At 40.0% G+C, this 13,162-nt stretch overlaps 1 protein-coding gene across 2 annotated transcripts in view; it reads right to left on the bottom strand.

The window, feature by feature from the left end:
• Positions 1 to 3,211: 3,211 nt before the first annotated feature.
• The window catches only part of NOX4 (NADPH oxidase 4), a 100,638-nt gene continuing 90,687 nt past the window's right edge, over positions 3,212 to 13,162 (bottom strand). For both annotated transcript variants that reach the window (XM_066570392.1, XM_066570383.1), the window contains 4 exons: positions 11,022 to 11,130; positions 10,401 to 10,469; positions 8,230 to 8,330; positions 3,212 to 3,332 (listed from right to left, as the gene is read on the bottom strand). In XM_066570392.1, the coding sequence (XP_066426489.1) occupies positions 3,212 to 3,332; positions 8,230 to 8,330; positions 10,401 to 10,469; positions 11,022 to 11,130 (400 nt within the window). The remainder of the gene's footprint in view (positions 3,333 to 8,229; positions 8,331 to 10,400; positions 10,470 to 11,021; positions 11,131 to 13,162) is intronic.

A 13,162-nucleotide genomic window follows, 5' to 3' on the forward strand; every position in this document is an offset into this window, starting at 1 on the left:
GCAGGACACGTATGACAGACTCACAAGGCACAGTTTAAAGTGCTAAGTGATGCTCAATTACGTAAATCCAGTTGATCTGCAAATGTGGAATTGAGTGCTGTCAGCCTTCACTTACTTGTCTGGCACTGAGTTATATTTTTACATATATTTGGCTTACAGATATAAAAGCAATGAAGTTTAAAAGAGGGCTTGACTCTGTTTTGCAAGCTGGAGACACACTCAGAGCAATGACAACACAGCCTGTAGAAAGATTGTGTTTATCATAATATCTGCCACTTCTGAAGCCAAGTCACAGTCACTCAACAACCCTTAAGCTTTTTGCCTCTCTTACAGAAGAATAGCTCAAGGAAAAGGAAAAAAATCAACTGAAGCTTTTAGACTTTCCCCAAACTCTTCCTCACCTGGCCTAGCGATTACTCAAATCAGCAAAAAAAAGGTTTTCCCAAAATAAAACATAAGCACATTTGCATAGCAATTAGATAGCTCTTTCTACTGCTTGTGCACCAAAGTGATCCCAAAACATTAATTAAGGCTCAAAACACTCCAGAAAGGCAGACAGTCCAGAGCTTGTTTTACAAGTGGGTCAGCTGAGTCAGATACAGCACAAAGACAGAAAAGAGGACAGCCTGGATCTGCTTTGATCTTGCTGTGACAGCACTGCTTAATGTAACAACATGTGTTTAACATGCCTACAAACAGCATCAACTCCTGCAACAATGCAGAATAACAGCACAGTACTAGTATAACTATTTTAATTATAAAGTGTTACCTATGCAGAAGCTGAGCCAGAAAATATAATCTGCTTTAGCACAGAGCTAACTGCAAAACTAGCTGCTCATTATATGGTAATGGAGCCGATATCTGTCAGAGGAGATGTAAAACCACAAACAACATAGTGATTAGATGACTCTAAACTGTATTTTAAAAGCATGTGATACTAAATCCCAAAACTAGAGGAAAAGATCACTTTCTAGTTGTGGGTAAAAGATGCAGGCATGATTTCAATCATGCTTTAAACTGACAGCCAGAAAACAAAAAAATATGCAGGACCTACAATATCCAGTATCTATGGATCTTGCCAACAGCTTTATGTTTATTATAAAATCTATGCAGGCAGTATTAGAAATAAATCTTACTGATTAAAAAGAATCTAATCCTTTGCTGCACACCTCCAGTTTTACAGTGATGGAGGAATGAGATCCAGTAGGAAAATAATGGTCCTTTCTGCCTCAAAGAGAAAAAAATTAAAAGCAGTAGCAGCAATGTAGGCTCCCATCTCACACTGCATTTCTATTTTGGCTTCTCTCATCTGGGCTACTTCGAGAATTTTCGCCAGTAGGAATTCGTCTATCTCTGGTTCTTTGCTTCCTGCCTGGATTTCAAATTGGGTAGAGCCAGAGGTAAAGACTTCAGTGCCAAGTCACGTGGCTTCACTGATGCACCTCCTCCCTGTTGCTCACTGAGAGCAACTCCTGAGCAGAAGCTGCCAAGGCAAAGACCAAACTTATTCTCACTAGTTACACATGCAGGATGCCTATACACCACCTACCAGAAAAATGCTTCCCTCTGAACACTCACACTGATACTTGCAGACTCTGGTACAGAGTCTCTGTCCCAAGCAGAAATTTAGTGCCTTTCCCACTAACATAAAAAAGGTATTCATTGAATAGATGTAAATGAAAGCAAATGAACTGCCCTAAATACAGGTGAACCACAGGCATGAGTTCTCAAGCCAGCCTCTGCCTGTGTATGCTGCAAACACTACACTGTACTGCTCCCAAGCTTCTGCTGGAGATAAAGGGAAAGGTTTTCACCATGTTAATGTGATGATGATCTATTAAGAGACACTAGAGTGGTGCCTATTTATGCCAGCTAAGTGTCTGATCCCTGTGTAAATGCCCTCATCTCAGCAAAGTAAGGAAAAGGAGAAAATAAGAAATAAGGGGAATTCGATTGGCTATTTGGATGGACAAAAAAAAGGTGCTCCTCAGAACCAAAAATTTATGAAGTACCAGTTTCAGCCTTTAGCTCTCCCAAGGCAATTATGGGCAGAAGATAGCTGAGGGGAAGAGAAGGGAAGGAGACCTTAAAATTGGGATGTTTTGAGATCTTCCTCTATGGAACAAACTGAAAGCATACTGCAGCTCCTGCAAGGTTTTTATCTGCACACATCAGCCAAGGAGCCACAGAGCTGAAGGGTTCATTCTCACTCTGCTGTGGATCTGGTCTCATCCTGCTTTCAGTGGCACCAGGGCAAACAAAGGGGGCTCCAGGGAAGACACTTAAAGGATCAGAGTCAACCAAACATACTGGAACCCCTAAAACTGGATTTCAACCTGCTGTGCTGTAAAATAATCAGTCAGAGCATCTGAAAGCTTTAAGTGTTTAACATTCAGGGCATGTGAGTGCAGAGTGAGTGCAACTTCCATGTTGAGTGTGTGGTATAATAAAACTTCAGGTCCTGTCTGCTCCTGTTCATTGCTTTTCTTGCTCCATCTTTATGACTGCATAAATCATAATTATTTTGCAAACTCACTGAATACTGAACTGATGCAAGATACAGAGTTCTCCACGTACAGATGCGTGCTTGCAAAAGGCTGTGACTAACATCACAGCAGAGGCTGCCCACTGGTGCTACACAATTGTGCTCACTTTTTCTTAGGTTAACTTCATTACAGAAGTAGACTAGCAAGAGTAACACTCTATATTTTAAATACAGAATCCCAGTTCTGCAATGTATAATAAAATCTTTAACATGGAGTATTTTCACCCCAAAGCCTTAAGATTTGTATACCAACAAAAGCAAGAGTCTTTTAATACACTATGTTTTGCCATTTGGATTAACCTGGGGTATCTTTTACTGATCCAGCTTCAGAGGACTGAAGTGGAAGAAGTTCAAACATTCCACAGATTCTTCTTCCATCAGCTTATAATGCAATTGTGTCTTTCCCCAGCTTCTGTACTTTTTAATTAACAGAAACAAATCCAAAGAATCCCTCCCACCACAAATATTGTGTGAGCGTATTTGAGTAAAAGCAGTGATTATTTGTTGGTATACTGCTGCATCCATCAGTCTTAAATAATCATAAATAAAAACATTTGTGCTATTCTTTGGTACATTTCTGTCTGTTTAAACCACAGCTGAACTTTTATGTTATACAAACAAAAAATTGCACTTTTATCTTCTAGAGAGTCTTGCTCCAAGAGATTTTCAGCTGAAGGATTCTTTATTGTACTCAAACCTTGTCCCATAAGAGTTGCTGCTGTTGCTCAGTTTATGAAGTATCTTAGAGATTTTGTTTGGTCCACAGCAGAAAACTCCAATGGTCTTCCTGTTAAAAAAAAAAAAAAGAGGGGAGGGAAAGTTATGACATTGTGAATAAACAGTAATTTCCAATAAGAGACAGAAGTGGACCCTGGCCTCATGGTGTTATACACAAGCCACCTACATACAGATTTTAAGGGGAGAACAGTTCACTAGATGATGCAGTTAATTTTACTGAAGCCACCACATCTCTCCTAAGTATCCCTACAACAAACCTTATTATTTATCTGACTAAGACAACTCTAAGGAAGAAGTGCTTCATCTTAGTCTCAAGATACCAAATGATAAAATATTACTATTTTTCACTCTATTTTTTCCCCATGATTAATCACTTTTTTTGTTAAAAATATGTCTCACTGTAAAGACTTCCTTAGTGTAACTCATGAATTACACAAGCATATCTAATCACTAACAGTGATTTGTTACACTAATGAAAACAGAGCACTACTAACCCATGATTATTTCTGGCAGCAACAGAATAATTTTACTGCTTTACTTTCACATTAGCATGTAGTTTTTCCTTCAGCATCTATATTGGAAATCTTACAAGAAGTCAAACACAGAGTATGATCCTTGCTCATCACCCATAGATCTTGGCCCTTTAGTCAACCTGACTTTTTCACACCGTTCTACTGTCAACAGCTCTTTGCTCTCTGGTCACCTTAAAAATAGGCTGCAAGTCAGACTTACAGCCATACAACATTTCAGGGCTCAGAACTTTAGCCAACATCAGAACAAAACACAGCAGGACTGAGCCATTCACAATATTCACTATCTCCCTTTTTTTTTAAGATGAGGAGAGGGAAAGAAAGCAGGGAAATACAATACGGTGCTGCATTTTCTGTATCATAAAAAAAAAATCATCTTCTTCCTGCTGAAATTGTGCCACTACAGAAAAATATCTAAAAGATTTACTAGGATGAAGAAAAAGCATACAAGAGGGAACATGGCTCTAACTATTGTGATCTACAGCACTCACCAAGAGGATGGAGATTTGGGTTCTGGGTTCTGCCTCCAGGACTGTTTCGATATTTTATGCAATAACTATTTAATATACAATATTTTAGCATATGCTAAATAATCAAATTCAGTTTAAAGCTCCCTGCATGTGTTTGATGAGAGGAGGGAACTGATTTAAGAATAAATCTTTGGTTCATACTGCTATGTGTACATGTCAGGTGGCAGGCAGCTGCCAGAGTAGCATGGCAGTGCATGTTGCATCAATGCACAGCAACGCTGGCATGGTACAGCTGAGCACTCAAACATCAAAAATGACCCAAAATTTATGCAGGTAACTGCAGTGGTGTCCTTGTGCAGGCACCTTATAACACAGATTGCAATTGCCTTCAATGACTTCATCTCTCATATCAATCAGGGAAAGTCATAATTCAGACTTTTCTCACCCTTATGTTTATCTATTAAGCTTTCCTGTTCTGGCAGTGCTCCTTTTAATGGCAATGGGTGCTGTGCTGGTGGCTGAATTTGCTGCAATAATGAGAGGGCTGCTGCTTGTTGCTCTCAAATAAGAATCCTCAGTACTTGCAGATTCTGAAATCTCTTTAATCTGTGCGCACTGGAGAAAAAGGATTCATGAGCTGCCAGCAAGCCTCTGGCTTCTACTGTGTATTTAATTGAAAGAATGAATGTTGTTGTTGGGTTTGGGGTTTTTTGTTTGTTTCTTTTTCTTTTTCTTTAGTTGAATTAGTACAGTGAACTGATAAAATAAACCCCAAAGAGTTCAGCTGCCCCTCTCCCTTTCATTAGGTATAAACAGCCAACAAAGTGAATACATAGTGCCAATGTATTCTCATCCCAGTAACATTCTTCCAAGGGGGGGGTATACAGATATACAGATTTTTTTGCTAGTGATTAGAATCACAGGAAGGTTAAATTATTTGCCTGAAGTCACACAAGAGACCCATGGCTAAGGTCTCCTGAAACCCAGCTGAGTCACTGTTCTGTGCAGTGAGCCACAGGCTCTCAGATTGCCTTCCTGGGATACCCACCACCAGCATTTAGTCTGGACACCCCTTCACACACCATTCATCTTCCTCCCCTGTGTCCATCCCTGCCTGCAGATGCCTCTGCCCCTCCTCCCCCAGATCCTGCCTGGCTGCTGAACACAAACAGAAAGGTGGCTGAGGAAAGCTACCACATAGAACAGCATATTACTACCCTGACTGTTTATCTATCATTTGTTTAGGACAAAGGCTCACTTTGTATCTTAGATGAACACAGGCAACTGTATAGTCCTATGTCTGAAAATCTTCATTAATGCCATTAACATGTTTACAGTTAAGTAAACTATGTTATAGGCCATTCTTTGTAATGATTATAAACTTCAACATAGAATTTACTCCTTCAGAGCACTAAGCAAGTAATTCCTCAGTGTTCCTATGGGATGAGCACGTCAGCACATATTCTTACATCCATTTTATGAACAGCAGGAGTTAAGAGAGAGATTAAATATTTTGCTACATTGAGAGGATAGAGTCAGGACCTGAAATGTTCCTCTTTTAAATCCCACATTGGTTCCTAGAGAGAGGTTTCTCCTTTAGAACAGACAAGAAACGTATCATGGTGCTCCATGCTTTTTTCTCCTACAGGTATTCATGTCTTTTTCTAGGTCGTTCTCTGCCTGGAAAAAAGCACATGCCCTTTTGACCTAAGCAAACTGAGCATGGTGCAAGCTTTTTATCCAGGACACAACTGAACAGGAACAAGGCTGTTGCTCCATTCCCCCACAAAAAGCATGAAAAAACAAGAACAGTAATTTATTATGTAACTGTTCCAGTTCAGATTGCTGGGTCTGCAGGTGTCATATGAAATACGAACAGTAGATGGCATACATCCGCTCCTCTTTTCCCGAAAATCAAAAAGGAGCAGGAATCTGATGCTGGGCTGTCCCATGTCACGCTCTGAAGGTCTGGCAAAGCTCAGACACTTACAAATGCACTTTGCTTATTTGGGACCCATACAGCAACAACAGCAACAATTCACAAAGCACACGGCAATCAGAACGGCTACACAGAGAGACAGAAAGCTTTGCCAGCTGCCTGTTTATTTATATGCAGCTTTTCCTAAAATCATAAGATAAAAACTGGAAAATATCTTGGCTGCCCATAAACAAGCCCAAGGGGATGATTGCAAATGTGAAAGTCTGAACACTGGCACCAGATGTTGCAAACAACTTGACTGACCTGTTTTGCTTTAGTTTGGTTTTTTTGGTCTCTGTATAGCAGCAGGGATATTTAGGTGGAAAGTTACAGAGAAATAAGAATTGAAATAAAGGTAGTAGCAGACCTGGAAATAGGACTAGAGGGAAAAACTAAAGTTCCCATCTCATTCAAGGAAATACAGAGAATAATTAGCTACAAAAGGTAAATTTCTGCAGGACAGCTGAGGTTGTCAAAGGCTTCGCTACTGTGCACCATTACCAGTAACTACATCTATAGGTACAGACCTATACAAACCTTGATAAAGAGATGATGAAGAGGGACAAAGCCTACATCTTAGCAAGATAATCAAAAGATAACATTATTTTTGTATTAAAGATACCTTGCTTGAAAATGGCAGCCCAATTTAAAGACCTGATGTGAAAATGCAGAGGAAATGGTACTTGAAGTCTAATTAGGAGTAATGCAATGGAAAGCAAAAAAGAAAAATCAAGTATGATTATTACTACTACTAATGGCTTCATCAATATTATGTGCTCTTACATCCTCAGAGGGAAGTGGCAGGAACCTCATAATTTTCACCTTTTAAAACTGTACTCACATAGTTAAACAAAGACATTAGAATGGAGCATAAAAGGTCTACAGCCCACTATGCAGAGATCTTTTGGCCCAGTCAGCTTGGCCCTCTGAACTCTCTATTTCCTTTTCTTTCCCATGGTTCTTTGCTCTAAACCCCTTCTCTAAGTGTGAAAATCTTACTAGAGATGTAGCAGCCTATGGGGTGTCCTGCTCACAATATCCTCTATGATCTGAATCCAACACAAGTATTGTCAGCAGCTCACACTGCCCACAGTGATACATTTGGCACTCAGTATTTCTCAAGAGCCAGGGCTCAGTGTCCCCTAGTCATATCTAGTCTCGGAAGAGAAGAGTCAACAAGCCATGGGTAGATTTCACTTTGCAAGTGCAAGAGAGAACAAAAATTTCTTGAGGGAAAGTTCTGCAGAGCACCTCTCAAACCCAATGCATCCAGATTACTGTCAATAGCTACTCAGGGGGGTTTTCTCCCACACCACTGACTTTGCCAGAAGTGGATTAGGGAAGATTCACACAGTCCCTTCTCTCAGATCAGCTTTTGAGGCAATGAACTGCCAGCAGCAGGAAAAATATTCAACCACCAAAGTTGGATCTGGACAAAAACATTCTATATGCATGCCTTCTCTGGTTTACACTTGTCTTTCAGACCATAATATGCTTTCCCAGCACAATAAAAAGGCATTGCCAGGTTTTAACAGAGAATAAAAAATAGCCAGAAATACCCAAAGACAATAAATCTTCTGAATAAAAACAAAACAGGTAATTCAAATTCTTCCTTGCGAATTCTGTTTGTATACTAGCATTACAAATCACAAATCAACAATTTTAAGAAATGTAACTTTATATAAAGAACCAGTGTATGTTGAAAGCAAGACATTGCCACGGACAAGAACACATGTAATCTCTGTGCAGTGAGATGGAAATCTGCTGCTTTTATTTTCTGAGCCACTGAACATCTCAACTGCATGAGAAGCTGAACTGCTCTGAACATAAAAAAAACCACAGTGTTTCAGTTTGTATAGTCTATCTCTCAGCAAGATAAATCCCAGAAATATTTTCATACAAACATAGCTAGAAACAGATATGCCCAGCCATCCAACTGTGGCACCCTTCACATGGACGAGCACCTACCTCCTATTGCACTTTGCTATGTCATCAAACAGGAGCTTCCACCGGGGTCGTCCAATCAAAAGCCTGGAGTTTAAAGCTTGATATTTTTCACCAATTATTTTCTGCAAGAAACAAAAAATTCCATTCTGCCTGATTTGCAAATTGCCTCATATCACCCAGGGCTCCCATTTCTGCTATTGGCTGACTTGCCAGAGTGCTGAGGTGTAAAACCTGAGCACAAGTACCAAACAGCTGTGATGGGAGCTGCAGCCATTTTATGCACCAATACCTCTGCTTAGTATCTTTTCAATGGCTCTCCTTGGTGTTAGTTACATACATTGTCCCTCATGCAGCTGCTCATTAATTCCTACATTACTTTTAAACCAATTTATTTAATCCATAAAACAATAACCATGCTCCTGTTACTCATTCCCACACTGGCTTTTAATGCTAAACTGGAAGAAATACTGCTGATGCAAAAATCATATTTTTGTCTGAAGTCTTTTTTTAAACTTTGTACAAGTAACTATTAAAATGACTAGGTCTGAAAAAGTAACAAGGGAAATCTTACTTTTCTCCCTGAGAGTAGTTTGCCAACTGTTTTGAGCTGCTGCAACGGCAGAAAGCAGACAAAACTGCTCCCCAGATGGAACCCACTCCATTCCAGAATGCTAACTCACCAGCATTTTGATAAGGTGAAATGCTCTCCCACTGCAGGGCACAACCCTGGGTTTGCTGTCCTAATACAGCAGCAAGAGGCAGAGAGCTACACATTATCTAGGCTCCCACGTTCCCTGCCTTGCTGAACAACCCAAAACACTGCTCACACCAATGCAAACACAGTCCTGGCCAACTCAGCCTTCTTTGGGCTTTTGTAGACAAGAGGCACTCGCTGCAGGGTGAGTTCTTACCACACAGGCACAAGGGCTTCTCACAAAGGGAGCAAGAAGTGTAACTGCCTGAATTTTGGCAGCAGTCAGCACTTTGGACTAACATCAGTGAACACACAACCTGTATGGCCATGGAGACTTCTCCTTGAGCAATTATGAGCAGCACTATGCTTCATGGCAGTTTTGTTCAATGGCCACAAAAAAAGTGACTGTAAAGTAGGACTTCAATCAAAAAGCTGACTTAAATAAATTCAGCAGCTGCTTAATTAGCATCACTATGAAGTATTTGTATACTACATAGTATCAGAAAACTTCCTTTGAATTGACTATTATTTCACTTTCCCTATCACATTGCATTGCAGTCCAGCTTCAGGTTTTAATTTTAACCTAAAAATTACATAGCAGGTTCATCAATTAGGCATTTTCAAGCATTCCATTTCCATCAACATATGCTGTCCAGGCATTGCATTTGTCATAGTCATAACTACTGTAGCTACCACATAATTTAAACTACAAGATTGTGTTCCTCCCAGAGCAGTAAATGTTATGCTATCTCCACCTGATAGCAGGCAGATCAAAATCCTTTGGGCATGGTTTTTCACTGCATTTCATGTTTTCCAGTAATTGTTAGGCTTGGCTCTGGGCCCCCTGTAGTCAATGGAAAGCTTCCTGACGCGGCACAGTTAAGACTTGTACCTAGGCTTATGTGCTACATAATGTAAAATGAAGATTGCAAGCATAAATAGTTACAGGACATGCCAAGAGTTGGGGAATTAGCCTGGCGTTAGCATTGGCAATACATGTCAATTGACAGTTCCATATAATTTCCAGTCTTACACATCAAGAAATTTCTACCTTTCATCTATATATGAGATAATGAAATAAAAAGTTTTTAAAAATAGCTAGATTCTTTCAAAACATATATGGGAAAAGAAGATTTGAGCTTGCAAGTTCCTAGAACTATTCTGGTTTGGTTCTTAGCCCAGAAACGATGCAGATTTCCCATCGAACACGGCCAACTGTCTGGTCTGTGGCCTGGCCTGGAAGGACCTTGTTCCTAGAAAAGGGAGATATGGATTTCTGCCTGCACCTAATCAAGTTAAGGGTACTGCACTAGACTCTCTTAATGCTGTGGGGATGAACTGGCTGTCTTGCTCTATTAATCAATCAGTCACCCGAGTTTATGGCCTCATCTCCTGTTTTTACCATCTGCAGTAATCCCCTTCTGCCTTTGACTGACAGTTTGCATTGCCTATTACTCCAAGGTCTAGTTTAGTTTACAAACAACATTTGGCCACGTACCTGTATTCCATCTGTTTGACTGAGGTACAGCTGGATATTTATATAGTCTGGCCGATTCTCCTGCCAAAGCTGGAGGATGATAAAAAAAGCTAGTGAAATAATATTCTTTTTCTTAATGCAAGCGTGAAGTCACTTGTGCCTACTATGCTGAGGTACATGGGTTTCAGCATCAATGAAGTAAGCTTTTCACTGAAGAGGATGTGCTTGTATAGCACATCATGCTGTGTAAAAAATATTATTTTAGGAAGACACATGGCTCTTAAAATATACTTGAAATTATAAATCCCACTCCCTTTTCAATCTGCCTACTAGCAGAATGACTAAAGGCCACTCAAGGCTTCCCAGACTGCATGTGCTTCTTCTTCCTTCTCATAAAGTAGTCTGGACACAGGTAAGTGTCCAGGCTACTGGAACATGGCAACACTGCAATGAAACATTGGTGATGGATACTCAAACTGGTTTTGATCCAAGAACAAATGAAGCCTGGATCAGGCAGCCCAAGCTACTGCTGGAGCTCACTCGTTTTGAGAAAGGCTGCCATCCTCTACAGAATGCCAGGTGTGTGGTGTGGGCATACCTTGCATTTAAGTTGTCAGGACCCCTCCAAGCAACAACCATTACCTTGTTATGCAACATACAGAGCAGATCTGCAAACCAGCGGAAAGACTCAATGTCCCGGCACACCCAAATGAAGTAGAGTCGTCTGAGCTTGTAGCATTTCCAGCCATCACTTGAAAATAAAATGTGTGGGTAGTTAAAAATTATAATTTAAAAAGGAAACATTAATGAGGATGCTTTATATTTATTAATGGAAACATGAATTTCCTTTAGAAGCTAACTGCTAAGTTGCTCTTCAAGCTGTGACACATCAGACGCTGAATTGACCAACACAGCCTATTCAGATTATCCTGAGAATATTAAATATCTAGCACAGAGCTAGCAGCCATCACAGACACTGCTTCCACACTAGGAAATTGTCACTTATACAGATGATTTGAGCAGCAAATATGGATTCATATATCATCATCAAACTTTTATTTTAAAGCAAAGAAGACATTCTAAGTTCAAGTGTATTATGTCAACGCTTTATTAGGTTTATAAAGAGGCCCGTAAGTGGAAAATATTGACAAATGTAATCATGTTGGGTCTTAATTCTGCCTTTCTATGTGAAAGGCTTTGGTTGATTATAATTAATACTGTAGCAAAATCACAAAGACCAAATGAAATCAGAGCTCCATTGTGTTAGGGAACTGTGTGATACATTACAGACCTCAGAAAATGCTGGTGGATAAAGTGCAGCCATGGGCAGATTCTGGCATTGCATTTAGAAAAACAGAACTCTCATGCAGATTTTTAATTCAATTAAAACACAAATAAGTACAAAGGAAGGGTTTGAATTAACTAGGAAAGAAAATAGAAATAAAAATATCCTGATGAATAATGAGTTCAAATAAAGCACAAGTATTCAGGAAACATTTTCTTAGTTAGCCAACAGTGGTTTTTGTTGTTCTAATCACTGAAATGGTCAGTGCACAGTTTCCTCCTTTTCCTCCTAGAATGATTTTCAGATAGAGAATGCCATAGCCTGTTCACTTAAAATTAAAATTGAAATGCCAATCCTAGGAGCCAGGCCTGGTCAAAAAGTTTCATGATATATCTCACCATACCCACTGTCCTTTATTCCAAACTGTAGAGTTGCTGGCATATCCAGCCAGGATATAGATATAGATCTATATAAGTGATGGCTCCAACCAGTATCCTGCCTCCCCATACCTCTGCCCTGAGGAGCAAGGATGAGCACCTCAGCAGCACATAGAACTGAGAACTCACCTTTCATGTAAACTCCTCAGAGAGAGTAAAAAAAGTGCATTCGGACCCGGGAGTACAGTGTCTTTCAAGTCCTGATTTCCAATTTTTTATTTGTTAACTGCTGACTTTCCAAACACTATTTCCTCCATCTCTTTCTGACTGCCTAGACTAAGACAAGCACTTAGGAAGGGTCACAATCTGGTCAGATATGACAAGAGAACTGTAAGCAGTAGCAAGGAAAAAACATGCTTTTCACTAAAAAAGGGATAAAAGAGAAAAATGAAAGGCATTTTGTATTGAAATGCCCCAGTTCGATAACAAAACACCACTCTAGGTGATGAAACACTGCATCCAGACAAGGAGGCTGGACTGCAAGAATTCATCAAACAAGTCCAGCATAGATTTAAAATAGCACTCCAGACACATATGCGGGGTCTACCTCCAGCAGGATATATTGTGCAGGAGAGGTGCAATCTCCCATTACAACCCCCATTTCTTGTGTTTCTGTGTTACACTGCCCATAATAGCCATTATTTACAGACTTGTGCATAAAAGCCTCTAGCTTTCAATAAAGTACATCATAACTTAAAATAGGGCACAGGGTTCAACAGCTAAGTGGAGGGAAGGGCAGGGGCATGAATCAAATTATGTACATACAACAGGAAAACAATGGAGCAGGAAACAAGATTTCAAGGACAGGCTTTGGATTTCTCCTAGACCTGAGTGTCCTTGACACAACAGGACTGGCCTGGCTGCTCTACAGAGCTGGCACCATCAGGCATTTTGCATCTTCATACCTGCCAATATCTGCTTCCAAGCCAGGGCAAAGACACCTACAGATCAGCCATTAAACCAGTGTCTTGTTGATGCTTAAATACTGAGGAGGGAAACAGACTAAGACTGTTACTTTTCTCCAGAATGATTCCCTTGTATATTGTACAGTGCACAAGGGA

This window comes from Molothrus aeneus, chromosome 2 (assembly GCF_037042795.1).
Source record: "Molothrus aeneus isolate 106 chromosome 2, BPBGC_Maene_1.0, whole genome shotgun sequence".
NCBI classification, from domain to species: domain Eukaryota; kingdom Metazoa; phylum Chordata; class Aves; order Passeriformes; family Icteridae; genus Molothrus; species Molothrus aeneus.